This window comes from Somniosus microcephalus, chromosome 3 (assembly GCF_052327205.1).
Source record: "Somniosus microcephalus isolate GS21.2 chromosome 3, FLI_Smic_1.0, whole genome shotgun sequence".
Taxonomy (NCBI): domain Eukaryota; kingdom Metazoa; phylum Chordata; class Chondrichthyes; order Squaliformes; family Somniosidae; genus Somniosus; species Somniosus microcephalus.
Genome location: NC_140989.1, coordinates 138,931,308 through 138,945,372, shown reverse-complemented (window position 1 = coordinate 138,945,372; position 14,065 = coordinate 138,931,308). Strand labels below are relative to the sequence as shown.

At 40.0% G+C, this 14,065-nt stretch overlaps 1 protein-coding gene across 1 annotated transcript in view; it reads right to left on the bottom strand.

Moving 5' to 3' along the window:
* The window catches only part of jag1b (jagged canonical Notch ligand 1b), a 44,858-nt gene that overhangs the window by 16,987 nt on the left and 13,806 nt on the right, over positions 1-14,065 (bottom strand). Inside the window, exons 4-13 of the mRNA XM_085977766.1 lie at positions 11,282-11,536; positions 10,735-10,795; positions 5,667-5,797; positions 5,076-5,195; positions 3,358-3,471; positions 2,980-3,093; positions 1,898-2,011; positions 1,450-1,496; positions 896-1,069; positions 1-69 (exon numbers count right to left, since the gene is read on the bottom strand). Of these exons, the coding sequence (XP_085833892.1) occupies positions 1-69; positions 896-1,069; positions 1,450-1,496; positions 1,898-2,011; positions 2,980-3,093; positions 3,358-3,471; positions 5,076-5,195; positions 5,667-5,797; positions 10,735-10,795; positions 11,282-11,536 (1,199 nt within the window). The remainder of the gene's footprint in view (positions 70-895; positions 1,070-1,449; positions 1,497-1,897; positions 2,012-2,979; positions 3,094-3,357; positions 3,472-5,075; positions 5,196-5,666; positions 5,798-10,734; positions 10,796-11,281; positions 11,537-14,065) is intronic.

Genomic DNA, 14,065 nt, shown 5'->3' with positions numbered 1-14,065 from the left:
ATCATTGGCCAGATTAAAGCACTGCGCCCCATTCCGGCACGGGTTTGGTTCACAGTAATCAATGTCCAGCTGTAATGTGTAAAAAGGGAAATAGTTTTAAGTTCTTCTAACCTACAGAGGACGGGGGGGGAAAGAGGGAGAGGGAGGGATTGGGATTAACAGGACTAACAAAGACAGCGCATTTATAATGCTTTCACTGCACTGCAGATAGCATCGGCCTATCGTCAGTTTGCACTGTTCTACTTCTGTGTTTCAAGTTATCTTGAAAGGCATCACGTTTTTTCTTCTTCATCCCAATTTGCCAGGCAGAAAAGGCTACAGTGGTTAAGGATCTCCCCATGGCTTAGCTGGTAAAGGCAACACAGAACGGAGCCATACAGACCACAAGGTCCCAGGCATGATGAACTAGTTAATCTCCAGCCAGCAGCTTGGGCACTGCAATTAACCTTTAGTGCCCTGGGTTGAGGGGGCGGAGGTGTGAAAGAAGAGAAAAATAAAAAATCAGCCAGAGTTCCTGATCAATAGTGAGTGACTTCTGGTGGAAAGGTGCACAAGATGCTGTGTGAAGACAGGCTTGGCTGTGAGCTCATCTCCCCTGCAACAAACTCGCTGTCTGAGGGTCACGCATGAAATACAATCACGTGGGGCCCCAGCACCCATGGGACCATGCTGCAGCAGGGATTAATGCCCAAGGGGTAGGGAGAAAGAGATTTTAAAAAAAAGAAAACTACACAGGGAATTTAAATTGTACTCGGTTTCTGAATTTTCATACTAAGCCACTGGCCAGTGTACAGCAGGCCTTAAGTGACTTAGAAATACACAGTGAATACCAGTAAAACAGATATCTATTGTGGTAGCCCAGTTATCCAGGGTATGCATTACACCCAATGCTCACCTGACAGAGGTTTCCAGAGAAACCGGCAGGGCACAGACATTGGAATCCATTGACTTCATCTTGGCAGTGACCTCCATTGAGGCAAGGGCTGCTTTCACATTCATTGATGTCTTTCTCACAGTCATCTCCTGCATAGCCAGGCAAACAGGTACAGCGATAATCATTAACTAAATCCTGGAAAAGAGAGAGAATCAGTCAGGCCAGTGCAAGCACATTTAACCCGTAAAATGGTCAGTCTTGAAGGGGTAAAATGAATTTTAAAAACACACATACAGCTCTAAGTAATTTGTCCAGCAGAGAAACGAGCTGAATTACTGGCAGACCACAAAGAGTTCTCCATGACTAGCTGGTGGTATTTGTAGTGCAAAATGCTGAAAAGATTTATCTCAATTCTACAAAGGTTAAATGGTGACCAAGCACTTGCCAGATAGATTTTGGTTACACTAAATACAAGTGCTTTAATAAATTTAAGTTAAATGCATCAGCTTGAATGATATTTAATTGAATTTCTGCAATAAAAAAAAAACTCTGCACATTAAAAAGCAAAGACGCACCTTGCAAGTTCCCCCATTTTGGCACTGCCCATGACAGTCATCAACATCTGTAACAAAACAATCAAAACCATGAGGGATAATGTTCGGTCAAATAATACAAAGATATAAAAAAACCTCAAAACTCCTATTGGAGACAGTTCTGTCATATTTTCTGCGCACTTTTAGATAAGCTGATTATGTTGAGGGTTGCCTGCAGTTACACCCAATATAGTTACTAAAACTTCTTACATTATCAGGAAGTGGTTACATTATGGCCCAGTGATTGATAAAACTATTATTTTCATGCTGGTACTTCAACTCCCTTTTTGAAAAACTTTGCTGATGTCTCCCTTCCCAGCAATATATTTTAGTAGCATTCGTTCCGCCGGCAATCAAATTTGAATTTTACAAACTGTACACTTCAAATCCAAAAACGTCCCCCCGCCCCCACATAAATAAAAATACTAACCTGAATCACAATTTTTGCTAGTCCATCCAGGCATGCAATCGCAGTAGTAGTCACCAATCAGGTTTCGACAGGAGTTTGCATTTGCACAAGGCTTTCCTTCACATTCATTGGCATCTGAGATAAGAAAGGAACTTTTTTTTTTAAAGTAATCAACAAGACATCATGTTAGAATAGCTGCTCTAAACAGATGGGGGGCTCATTCTTGTCACCAAAACAGAGTGCAAGTGTGTTATAATCAAGCTTTCATAGGCCATTTCATTATCTGGCTGCTGTCTTTTACCGTCAGCGAGCACAGCTTCAAATCTCAGGGCTCCCTCTCCAACTTAAGTTAGGCAATTTATCCATTCTCAGCCCAAGTCCTTGCGCGAAGCACAATGCGCTTCATAAAAGCAAGGAGCTTCATCACAAGGTGAGAGAGAACCAGTTGCGCTGAGTGTACAACTCTCAGCTTTTGCTTACTGACCGCCGGTAAGCATCCTCAGGGAACTCCCGGTCACACCATTCCATCGGTCGGTGTAAGCAGCCCACAAGGGGAGAAGGGAAATTTTGAGAAAAAGCAATTCACCTCCTATCTAAAATGCAAGACGCAGTTTAGACAGATGCACTGACACATGCCCAGTTACTAATTAATAGTAAGAAAAGCAGGATTAAACAATAAAAGGAGTTAATCAAGCATTTCCAAAGTCCAGTGAGACTCTGCTTGCCCCCGTTGTAGTCAGGCAGATTAAAGGATTGCAGAAGGAATGCAGCCAGCCCATTCTTTATGAGATCATCCCCATTCTAAATCCAGCTGTAAGACTCCTTGGTTTGTGAGAGTTGACATGACCGAGAAACGTGTGGCACCTTTCCCACAGGAACAAATACTAGTGCATGCTTCCCCTTCCAGTGATCGATTTTTTTCCCCCTTTATTAAAAGTACGATGGACTAGAAACAACAACCTTCACGCCCAAGTCTTTTGAAAAAGTCCACGGATGACAAACTAAAACAAGCATTAAAAAGGAGCAATTGTACTGGTTAAAATAATGGGTTTACTGTCAGCTCACTACATTAGCACAAACTTTACATTTTAAAAAATAGTTACCTAACTGGCACGTTTTGCCAGTCCACTGTTGTGGGCAAACACATTTAAAGCCATCTACCATATCTTGGCATGTACCACCATGGGCACAGGGGTTCAGAGCACAGTCATCAATATCTATACAAATAAAAGACAAGTGACAAAAATTTAGTGAGAAACAAAAGAAAATTCTACAACTGCATTGAAGTTTGACATCTGCCTTTTCCCTTTTGGATTTGGTCAGCCGCGCACCTTTAACTTGCTTCCAATTCATTCACTTATCATCACGACGCTAGCACAAATATTTACGCTTAATTAAATCTCAGCATAAAGTCGAAAGAACGACCCGCGTGTCTGTTTTTGCATCCTCCCTCTGCCCTTTGTAAGCACCAGGGTACTTACCGACAGTACAAGTTGGGCCAGTCCAGCCAGGGGCACACAGGCACTCAAACCCCACTGTGGTTTCAGAACAACTTCCTCCATGATGGCAGGGATCAGAGATGCAGGCATGTTCAGCTAGCGTGCAAAGAATATATCGATAAGCAATCAGCATTCTACTTTAGCTCATTACAAGTCATAACCCGAATCGATCATTTGCTTCCCCGTACCGCCTCTCCTCCTCCATAGCCTGGGCCACCGTAGTGCAGGTCTGTAAACGGGCAGTTTTTTTGGACGCAAATCCTATGTTCTCATTACCAGCCCATGATTTCAGTGTCAGGAAATCATCTTTTATGCCAAGCTGGCCTGATCAATGCACCATGATGTATTACTGACTTGAGCCAGAACAAGGATCTCCAGCTCCAACAATGCAGTCCTTTACACGTTTACTTAAAATTGAGAAATTTGTGTTTTATTAAAAATCATATTCTAACAGCATCTGTAGACGGTTAAAAAGATCCTCAAAAAAAATGCAGCAAGCTCTGCAAGTGCCTTGATAAAATGGGTTGATCATTGTGTTCTAACTTGGGGAATTGCCACAGAACATTAAACTTCTTAGAAACCCAAATACCACAAAAGAGCCTAAAGATTTGATCTATAAGTATTTGCCAGGCTTACAAACAAACTGGTAATAAATCCATCAGCAGAAAAAGGTACATCATAAAAGATAGAGAACACAAACTGATTTCACTACAGGCTAGCTTGTCTCTTTTCATACAGCAATTTGCTTATGAAGAATTAAAAAGTAATTGAATGAGAAACCTTAAGAGAATTCTTATAAGGCTTTCAGAAAAGCAGGAGTACCACTCAAGAACAGTACAAAACAATTATGCATGATAAAACCAAAAAATTCTAAAACAGGGATCCAATTTTTTCTCCTGCAAGTCTGGCCATTATTTTCAGCTTACATAAAAACTTAATCCTTAAGTAATGTGTCAACATTTTTTTTTTTTTTAATTTTTTTTTTATATAAACGATTGTTTTCTTTTCCTTTTGACAATGTTATCCCTTTCTCTTCCTGCAAGCACTGATTCCTTCCTTGAATACAGTTTCACAGGCACCAGGCAACCTCCAGTACCTTGCCCAAGTGACCATTAATTATGTGCTGGCCTTGACAATGTGTTGGTGGGCGATTTGCCTGCAGGAAACATGAGAGGTGAACCCAATTCTGTCCACAGAGTCACGTGTCCAGCTAGAGTTTTCTGGATGGTGGATCAAGAACAGGAATGCCGGGTGATTTTCCCCCGCCCCCAACCTGGAGGTGCCGAGGCCAACTGCAGTACATTACTACGGCCCCAGCTAAAGCCAACTGACTCAGCATAGACTGCAAATTGAACGAGACACTTTTCTGGATCTGTGCAGTCCAGCTACTCAATGGCTCAGCTAACTAGACCATCACAAGGGGCTCTGATAACTAAGAGTTTTATAGGAGAGTGCAAAGTCAGTTAGAATGTGGAACTCGCTACCACGGAGTAGTTGAGGCAAATAGCATTGATGCATTTAAGGGGAAGCTCGATAAACACGGAGCAAGGAATGAGGAGGATCTGTTGATGGGGTGAGATAAGAAGGGTGGGAGGAGGCTCGTGTGGAGCATAAACACTGGCATGGACCTATTGGGCCGAATGACCTGTTTGTGCTGGAAATACTTTGTAAGTCATCAAATCTTTAAACATAGCACTCACCTATTTCGCAGTTTTGCCCAGAATAGCCATCAGAGCAAGTACATTGGTACTTGTCAGGCCCAGTGTTGCTGCAGGTGCCACTATTCAAACAAGGCTGGTGAGTTCCACAGTAGTTCAAATCTGGAAATTCAGCACAAATATGAACATGTCTAGTTAGAAGCTATCCGTTTAAATTTACAGGAGATATGTAAAAAAAACTGCAGATGCTGGAAATGTTAAAAAAAATTTTTTTTTATGGAAATGGAGGTCAGTTAGCTACTGAACGGAAAAGATCGTTTTTTGGGTAAAGCCCCATCAGAACATTAACCTTTCATTCTCATTCACTTGCTGACTGGTCTGCTGTACATTTGTGGATTTTCCGTTTAAAAATTACTTCCTGGTGATTAATTACACAACCATTGCTTTACATTCAATTAAAAAAGTCATAGGAATTGTCACTGGGTACAAAGCAAATAAAAGTCAACCTTTTAATCCACTAAGTTTTACACATGTACAATATAATCATGGCACACTTAATGTACTGAATCCAAATTCTCAACTGCATTTCAGAGCACTAGCAACTCACCAATGTATCTATGGAGCTTAGCTTACCTTTGTTACAGAGCTGACCACCCCAGTTGGTTTCACAGAGACACTGCCATGGTTCGATGCAAGTTCCATGGACACATCCAGGATGAGGAATGCACTTATCGCAGTATACCCCACGCCAGCCATATTGGCACCTGTAAACATGAAAAACATTCACTAATTTTTTAATTTTTTTAAAAATTACAAATGCAAAACAATTCTTCAAATTTTCTGAAGAACAAAGTTTCTAAAAGGTATTCCTTTCTGCTTTGTTTATTGATGTTGTCGTTTCTTATAAATAAACATTAAGGCAGACTTTCCAAGGTCTGAAGCCAACTTTCACACAAAAGAGTAACTGTTCGGGCAGACACAGCATGGTTCTACCAAGTACAATATCATCTTATTTTCAGACGCAGCACAACGGAGTCACAGTAAGGGTGTGTGTCAAATCCTTCCTTAGAGAACATCAAATTCAGCTTCTATCCTGAATCACGAGACTCACTGAATAACAGACCGTCAAAATTTACTGTTCCGGTTAGCTGTTTTACACCTTCAACCATACAGTCTTAATTTTTTTTAAATCTAAAAGCACACACATGCTGAACCAGCAGGCCACTTATGAAAGCTTCAACTAGATGAAAAGCAAAAACTCTTGCTGGCATGCAGGACACCGCTTACTGCACAGAAATGTACCAACACAATGTTCAGCCACTTCCTTTGACCCTAAAATGACTGCTGGAAAGCAATTTACTTCTAACTATGATCTGTCCAACAGTAAAGGTTAAACGATCAGTCTGTTGTATTTTGGTAGCTGTCTTTCATTTCATTACTTTTTTTTCCCCCCCATACTCTGGCATTCCCTCCCTCCATATTCTTTTCCCAGTGTAGTAGAGGGGGGGGGGGGGGGGGAAAAGAGAGAAAATGAGTTTAAGTAGCTACAAAACTGAACTTCATACAGTTACAGCTGGATGTCTGGATACAAGTTTAACATTACAAGCCTCGACAGTAAGACAGTTAAAGCTGGAGCAGGCACACCAAGAATAGTACATCATATCCAAGACCTACAACACTGACTTATGGAAGCACTTGCAAAGCAAGAAAAGCAAGTGCCATATAGACTAGGAATCTTTTAAGCGCTAATTAGATTGTTGGCACCTAAAAACCGTCAGCCTTCGTGACTCCCATGTTATTTCCCTGGGAACCATAACAGAAAGTTAGTCTCCAAAATTGTCCATAACTTTACCCAGTTAAACCAAACATTACAAGTTACATTTTTGACTTTCCTCAATTATAGTTTATGCAGGGGGGGGTAAAAAGAGAATGAGGATTCTTAAATCAGATTGATTTTTTAAAAAGTTAACATAACGTTAAGACTTTTAGCAAGGGCCTCTACCCACAGCCTGCTAATTCTTTGCCGCTTTAAAAGCAAATCTAATGGGAAGCAAGGCATCTGTAAATAGTGAGTCGACATGGAATCAGGGCGAGAAGGCAATTAACCCGAAGCAGTGAATAAATCATTAAAAATAAACCTGTCCACACGAGTTAAACATGCATTTTGTTTTTTCCTGAAAAACAAAAATCATTCTGAACTGCTCATTATAGGATTTTAAAAAAACAAATCCATCCGTTAACTATCAGTAGCAAACTTCTGCAAAAAAATTCTAATTAAAGTACACAAGCACAGCCTTAAAATGAGCTGCAGGCTAATAAACATTTACAATCCCAAATTGTTAACTTTTCCCCCCCTACTTTACATTAGCAGCTAAACATCTTTGTAGAACGGTTATCTAAAATGAAACTGACAATATTAGAAATACGAGATTAGTTGCAATCTTTAAAAGATCAATGCCCAGTAAAAACTGCACTGCATTAATGAAAGTGACTTATTTATAAAATGGGGGTGGGGGGGGGGGGGGGAGGAAGAGAAAGGAGGGGGACTGAGAAAAAAAGGGACTATTGCTTCAAGCTTAGCTTTTACTAACCAACTCAAAAACGGCTTTAAAAAAGTCTCAAATTAAAAAGCCAAAGAAAATACTTTTCTAAAAAGGGAAATAACCCAGCATTAGGTATTAATCCAGAACAGTCCTTCCACAAAGGATTGCCCTGTTTTGTTTAATATACATCAGCAAGTTCTCATGGGAAATTCTTAACTATTTCCATTAGATTTGCACAGATGAGCAATCTTAACCTACCCAGCAGAATCTGAGCTGAAGTTAGCACAGCAGAGACAGTGAACCACTCAAGCACGAACTAAGCATTTTTAATTATTAAGTGGCTTCGCCAGTAATTGTATTAAAATGGAACCAGAAAGTCAACTTTAGAAATCTTTCAAACGCATAAACTTCAACTAGATCAGTATTAAAATGCTACATGCGGACATCAAATGTACAAAAAAAATAATTAAAGACACATTTCGGGAAAAGCAATGCTCAGTTCTGTAATCCAAAAATTGAACGCAAGGCCTAGTTTGCTCCGAATGCCTTCACACTTCCTAACCTACTAGATAGCAGGTCAGCCAGCTGTGGAATAAAATGGTGAACCCATTGTAAATGATACAAATGCTCAGTCTAGGGCTGCACAGCTATGCAAATTAACTGTGGGAAAGTTGCACCTTAAGTAAATAATCACCAGTGCATGTCCAGACAATGAGTGGGAGGTGAGCTGGTTTCAAAAAAAAAAGGGAGGCCCAGAACCTAGAAACAAAGCTCGCTATACTGGCTCGACTGCAGTAACCCCTGCTAGGCATGTTTATTCTGATGACAGCAGCACAAATCTATGTCAGCCTCTCCTGATACAGATCGCAACATCTGCGCCAGTCACTTTCATCAACAATGATGTTTTGATTTGATCCTAATGGCAATTAGCAAAAGTTAATAGAATTTAAGGATTTAAATTTAGGCCCAAATCTGTTCAGTTAACCTTCATCAGATTAAAAGCCTGCTGTACATACAATATTTGCACATCGAGAAGAGACAAGTATAATTCTTAGAATTATCTCTCTGCTTAACATGAGTCTCATGAGAGAATAATTAATGGAGAAATGGATGTTACATCTTAAGCAATTTGTACACTCACTTTTTGGACTAGTAAGTTAAGTGAAGCAAGTTATCCCACTCCTCCTTCACTTCACCCCTCCTCCAGCCAGCTCCTTCCTTTAGCTCCTCTCCATCTCCCCCTCACAGGCCTTTTAACATGGCAGTATCATACTTTCGTTAAATGTGACCGTAGTAAAATACGATTCCATTTCTATACTTCCTTAACTTAATCCACAATTGCGCTGTCAAATTTGCAAATGATAAGCAGCTACAACAGAGTCAAACATTAAAAGGAGAGCACTCGAAATTCTGCACTCGTCAGTTGCTGCTGACAAGATGCCATGCAGCCATTAACCTCCCAACACTTGAGTGCAACCGAGAGGAGCAGAGACTGATGCGGCTAATCCCATTTTAAAGAATGCTTTACTTCTGCTTAAGTATTTGCTATTCATGCGCTGGATGGGGAGGGGGGAGGGGGTGGGAAACAAGGAAAAATGAAGGGCAGAATGAGTAGAGGGGAGGGGGGCATGGAACCAAATTTAACTGGCTTACAGTTAGAGCAACTGCCGATTATCACCGTGTCAAGAGCAAGCAATGTAGAATCAACTCAAAGTCTCGAGGCAGCAGCCTCCCTTCCCTCAGGAGCACAGACCGTTAGAATACTCTGGGAATTGGTTTCTTCCTGCATTTATCATCTCTTGCTTGAATAATAAATGTTGGCACAGTTCCCAAAACCATTGTTCAATTACACAAAAAAAATTGCTTTTAAAACATCTAAACTGTAATTATACTTTTTTCTTTAAAATGCCAATTTAACTCTTGCAGCATTTACAAAGCTCATCAGAGCTTCATTGGTCTGTGGTAAACTTGTTGAGCAGTAATGCTTCCTGTTTGATGACACTTAAAAAAGGATGAATGAAAAACCATGTCAAATCTTTACACTCGTGTGCCTCAACTGACTTGGGAGTGGAATTCTTTGAAGCCTGTTCTTTGTCCCATTTCAAGATACAGGCACAGGCACGATGGGCTGAATGGCCACCTACTGTGCTGTATCATTCGATTCAGGTCCCATCTCCAAGAAAAAAATAATCAATACTGGAACCCAGGAGGTAGAACGAAACAACCATGTATTGAAAATTAATTTAGGGTGTTGAGCTAAATCCAGAATTGTATGATTCATTTAATAAAAGTTAAAATATCAGGTAAAAAATAGTTAATTGTGTACTCCGCTCTCAAACCTTAGGGCCAGGCAGATGGACTGAAATGACCTTTTATCAGCCCTGTATATTCCTACGTTTCCAAGTAAAACATTTTTTATTTATTTATTTTTAAGTCGTACAGGTTGAGTTTTTATTAGAAAGAACTTGTACGGCAACTTTCATATCCCGAGGATGCCCCCAAGTGTTTTGCTGCCAATAAATCACTTTTGAAATGTAGCCACTGATGTTTTGTAAGCAAACACAGCAGGCAATTTGCTCAAAGCAAGGTCCTACACAGATAGCAAACCGTTTTTTGTGCTGGTTGAGGGAACAAATATTGGCTAGGACACCAGGATAACTTCCTGTTCTTCAAAAAAGTGAAATGTCAACCTAGATTTGTGCGTTGAAATCCTGGAGTGGGGCTTGAACCCACAACTTTGACTCGGGGGGCCAGAATATTTCTACTGAGCCAAGTTGACAAGTGTAACAGCAAAAAAAACCTTATTTTTGGCATTTTAGTCGTTTCATTACTGTCATGTTGGAACTGTTTTCAATATGGTGCTATAACAGAAAACTCAGGAAGCCTGGAATTGTGTGGCCTGGCAGTGCTCAAAAGGCTATAAACAAAAAGGTTTCTGGAAGTAGTACAGCAAGATCGGTAAAGTTTTACATGGACTTCGGTCCTAAATCCTGGTGCGGGTCTTGGTTCAGAAAAAAATTGTTTTCTGAAAGCGCTAAAGAACTTCACACATTTGGGGGGGGGGGGGGGGAAATTGCACTTTTTCAATGTTACCAATTATTCCCACTCACATGTTTACAATAAATGCCCAGTGCTTTCAGAGGGACTAATGTGCTTACCTGCAGTCCCCAGGTACTTTGCAGGAACCATGTTCAGGACTGCAACCCTGACGACAGATAGCTGGAAAAGAAGGAGGGTATTACAATTCAACCAGTACATGGGCAACTCTTCAAACATTCACCTGGACATGGTTTAATCCCCACCAGTACTATAATCTGTGAACTCAAAGTATATTCTGCTTGAAAACAGCAAATGGGATTTAAATTCAAAGAACCACCAATACTAGAGCACTGAATTAACAGCATGCTTTATACACATTAGCTATTTCAGATCTGCATATCAAAGAAGAAATATCAGTTCAACAATTGCGTTATAATGGTTAAAGGATTTTTTTGGCTTTTAATTGATGAACACAATCTTTCTTTTCTGGTCTACACTAAATTCCTGGGATTTTTCCAAAAGAAAATTAATTTCTCCGCTCCAATGCCATCCTTTTCTCCTCTTGTATACAAGTCTAGTAGTAAGAAGTTAAAAAAGCCACCATCACAATTAAATCAATTTGAACAAATCATTGCAACAGGTCACATTAAAAGAAAAAACACTAACCTTTGTTACAGTCAAGTCCCATCCAGCCCTCCAAGCAGGTCTTGTTTCCATTGTGATCACAGGTATAGTGTCCAAAAAAGTCATCCCTTGGTCTGCAAAACTTGTTACATCCAAAGCCGTAGTAGTATTCGTCACACATCACTCTAATCTGGTATTCAAAGTGGGCGACAGCACCATTGTGGCGCAGAGTTTGCCACTGGTGACTGGGGTTGATCATCCCAGAATAGACAGCCTTCTCTATAGTGTCTCCTGGACCTATGTTGAAAACAAAAAAATTTCAATACTGTATACATATGTTGAAAATGGTTGCTTAATTCAACTCTTTAAAACTGCACCAATTCTCAGGTGATGCTGCTAAAGAATAACCACTCTCCAAATGATCTGATTGAATGGCGGAACAGGCTCAAGGGGCTGAATGGCCTTCTGTTCCTATGCTAGCCCTTTGTTTGTCTGAATCCCTAGCAAGAGCAGTAACTATCGTATGCATTACTGCTCCATTGAACAGGCTGCTGCACACAATGCTGGTTAATTTCTGTATTCTTATACTTGTACCAGTAATATTCAGCATTACACTTCCTTGCAGCTGTTTAAGAGTGCAAATGTCGACAGATAACTTGTTCTTCACGTCAAAAAACCCGACATTTGACATGCTTCTGATATTAAAGTGATCTCAATGTTTGGCTAAGTTTGTTCAAATTAACACCAAGCGTGATGTTGGGCGACATATACTGAATGACTACTCTACCCTACCGTGGATTGGCAGCAATAACATATCTGCAAACACTTGGAATTACACTTCTCCTGCACGGCAGACTTCTTGCCCTCTTAAGAAAAGGTTTCACACGGTGATCAGAATTTGTATGGTACATTGGCTCTTAGATGTTATCTATTATTAGCTGTCATTTCTGGCTTCAAAAAACAATCTTGGAACAGCGTCTCTTTAAATTATGCCGCCATAATATTTCACATCAGTCTGGCACATCATAGAGCTCTGTGGCATTTCACGGTGCCTTCCGAGTCCTACAACTGCCCGATTTAACGCTTCCCTTAAACCTGCTGCCGGCAGCACTTGGCTAGAATGTGAAAATTTATCATAAAACATCCAGAATATCTACACACAGTTAGAAAAAATGATAGCACTGAACTGTACTTCCCCAATCCAAGGTCAATTATGGCAGCAGCCAGCCCAACCTCTTGGTGTTAAAGAAAGATCAAATGGCAGAATAAACTACCATTTACCACCATCCTAGCAGCTTATACAAAAAAAAGCCAAATGATGAATAAATATTGGTATATTAATGTAATTTACTAATACTATGACAATTTTAATAACCAAGTTGAGCCTTAAGTTATTTTAAGCTCTAAAAAATTAAGTAATGGGGCATAGATCAGTGTAAATAGTTCATGAAGCAACTGCGACGTAGCATTTTAGATATTTTACTAACACAAAGCTAAGAGAGCAGTTGTGTAGGATAAACGGGAATACTCTGCAAAGGTGCATGGCAACACCCGATTTTAATTTTGAGAATGGTTTCAGTGCAGATTACCACTACAGTAGTTTGAGCAGTTTAATGTAATTAACTGAACTTGTGTTAGACCCATAATAAAGTATGCAGGCCCAGTTCAACTGAAACCAAACGTGTCAAACTGTTACAAGCCTAATATCCTTTCTCCAGCAGTTTTGATGCTTTGGGACATTAATAACGGGAACGGTTCTACCTTGTGATTATAAAGACCATTGTTCAAATAATCGTTACCTACCAAAGTGGTACTCGTTTATAGAAACACATCTACAACTAAAATTTCTTCCAACTAAAATTTCTTCCAAACAACTTCCACAGAGCTAATAAGCTGTCAGACTCCAAAAGATTTCAAAGGTTACTCCATTGCTCACTGGGTTAAACGCTGCAGGCCATTAATGTTATGTACGTTTATTACATCCCCACAGCACTGTGCTAAAACAATTCCGGATAACCAATATGGAAAAGTCAACCATCAAAACAATGATAATTCAACGGATTAAAACACAGGATCACCCAGGTAAACCACACATTTACAAAGAGTATTAACCCTTGGTTTCCTAAAGTATCACACCTTCCTTTTCCCTGAACAAGTCTAATTTCCAAAGTACACACACGCACAGACAGATCAGGGAAAATAACCAGATTATATATAGGGTGTGGCAAGAAAGTTATTTCCTGATCCTACATTTAAAGAACAATCTTGCATACCAAAGATACCCACCTGTTTAAAAAATGTAACCAAGGACTTTCTGGCCTAAGGTATTGTAAATACTATTAAACCCAATTTAAAAGTACAGCTGTTGAAATAAAGAACTAGAGGTTAACGGACAGATTTCCTGTTAGTTAACTCTGAGCACTTTGTGCAATAAATCCAGAAATCGATAGCCTTGCACTCGTACACCAAAAGCACTAGTTAACGCCAAAGAGGACCAAAAAGAAAATAGGTGTTTTACTAAGGCATAATCTGCAGTACCAGCCTGTTCCTTCTGTTAATGTACACCTTCAACAGAAAGAAAACATTCTAAAGCCCAGATCCACCATTTATATTTCTTGATCCAGTTAAGGTTTTTTTTGGCACCCAGCAGCTCAATAATAGAACAGCAACACATTTGCTTTGCTTCCTCTCTTTGCAACAACTAACCGTCAACCAGTTTTCAATCGATACCCCTACTTGGCTAGCACCAAAACGTGACCGTCTGGGCTGACCACCAACCCAGGGCTGTGATAATGGTGCACAAGTGTTGATCTAGTCGGTCAGCAA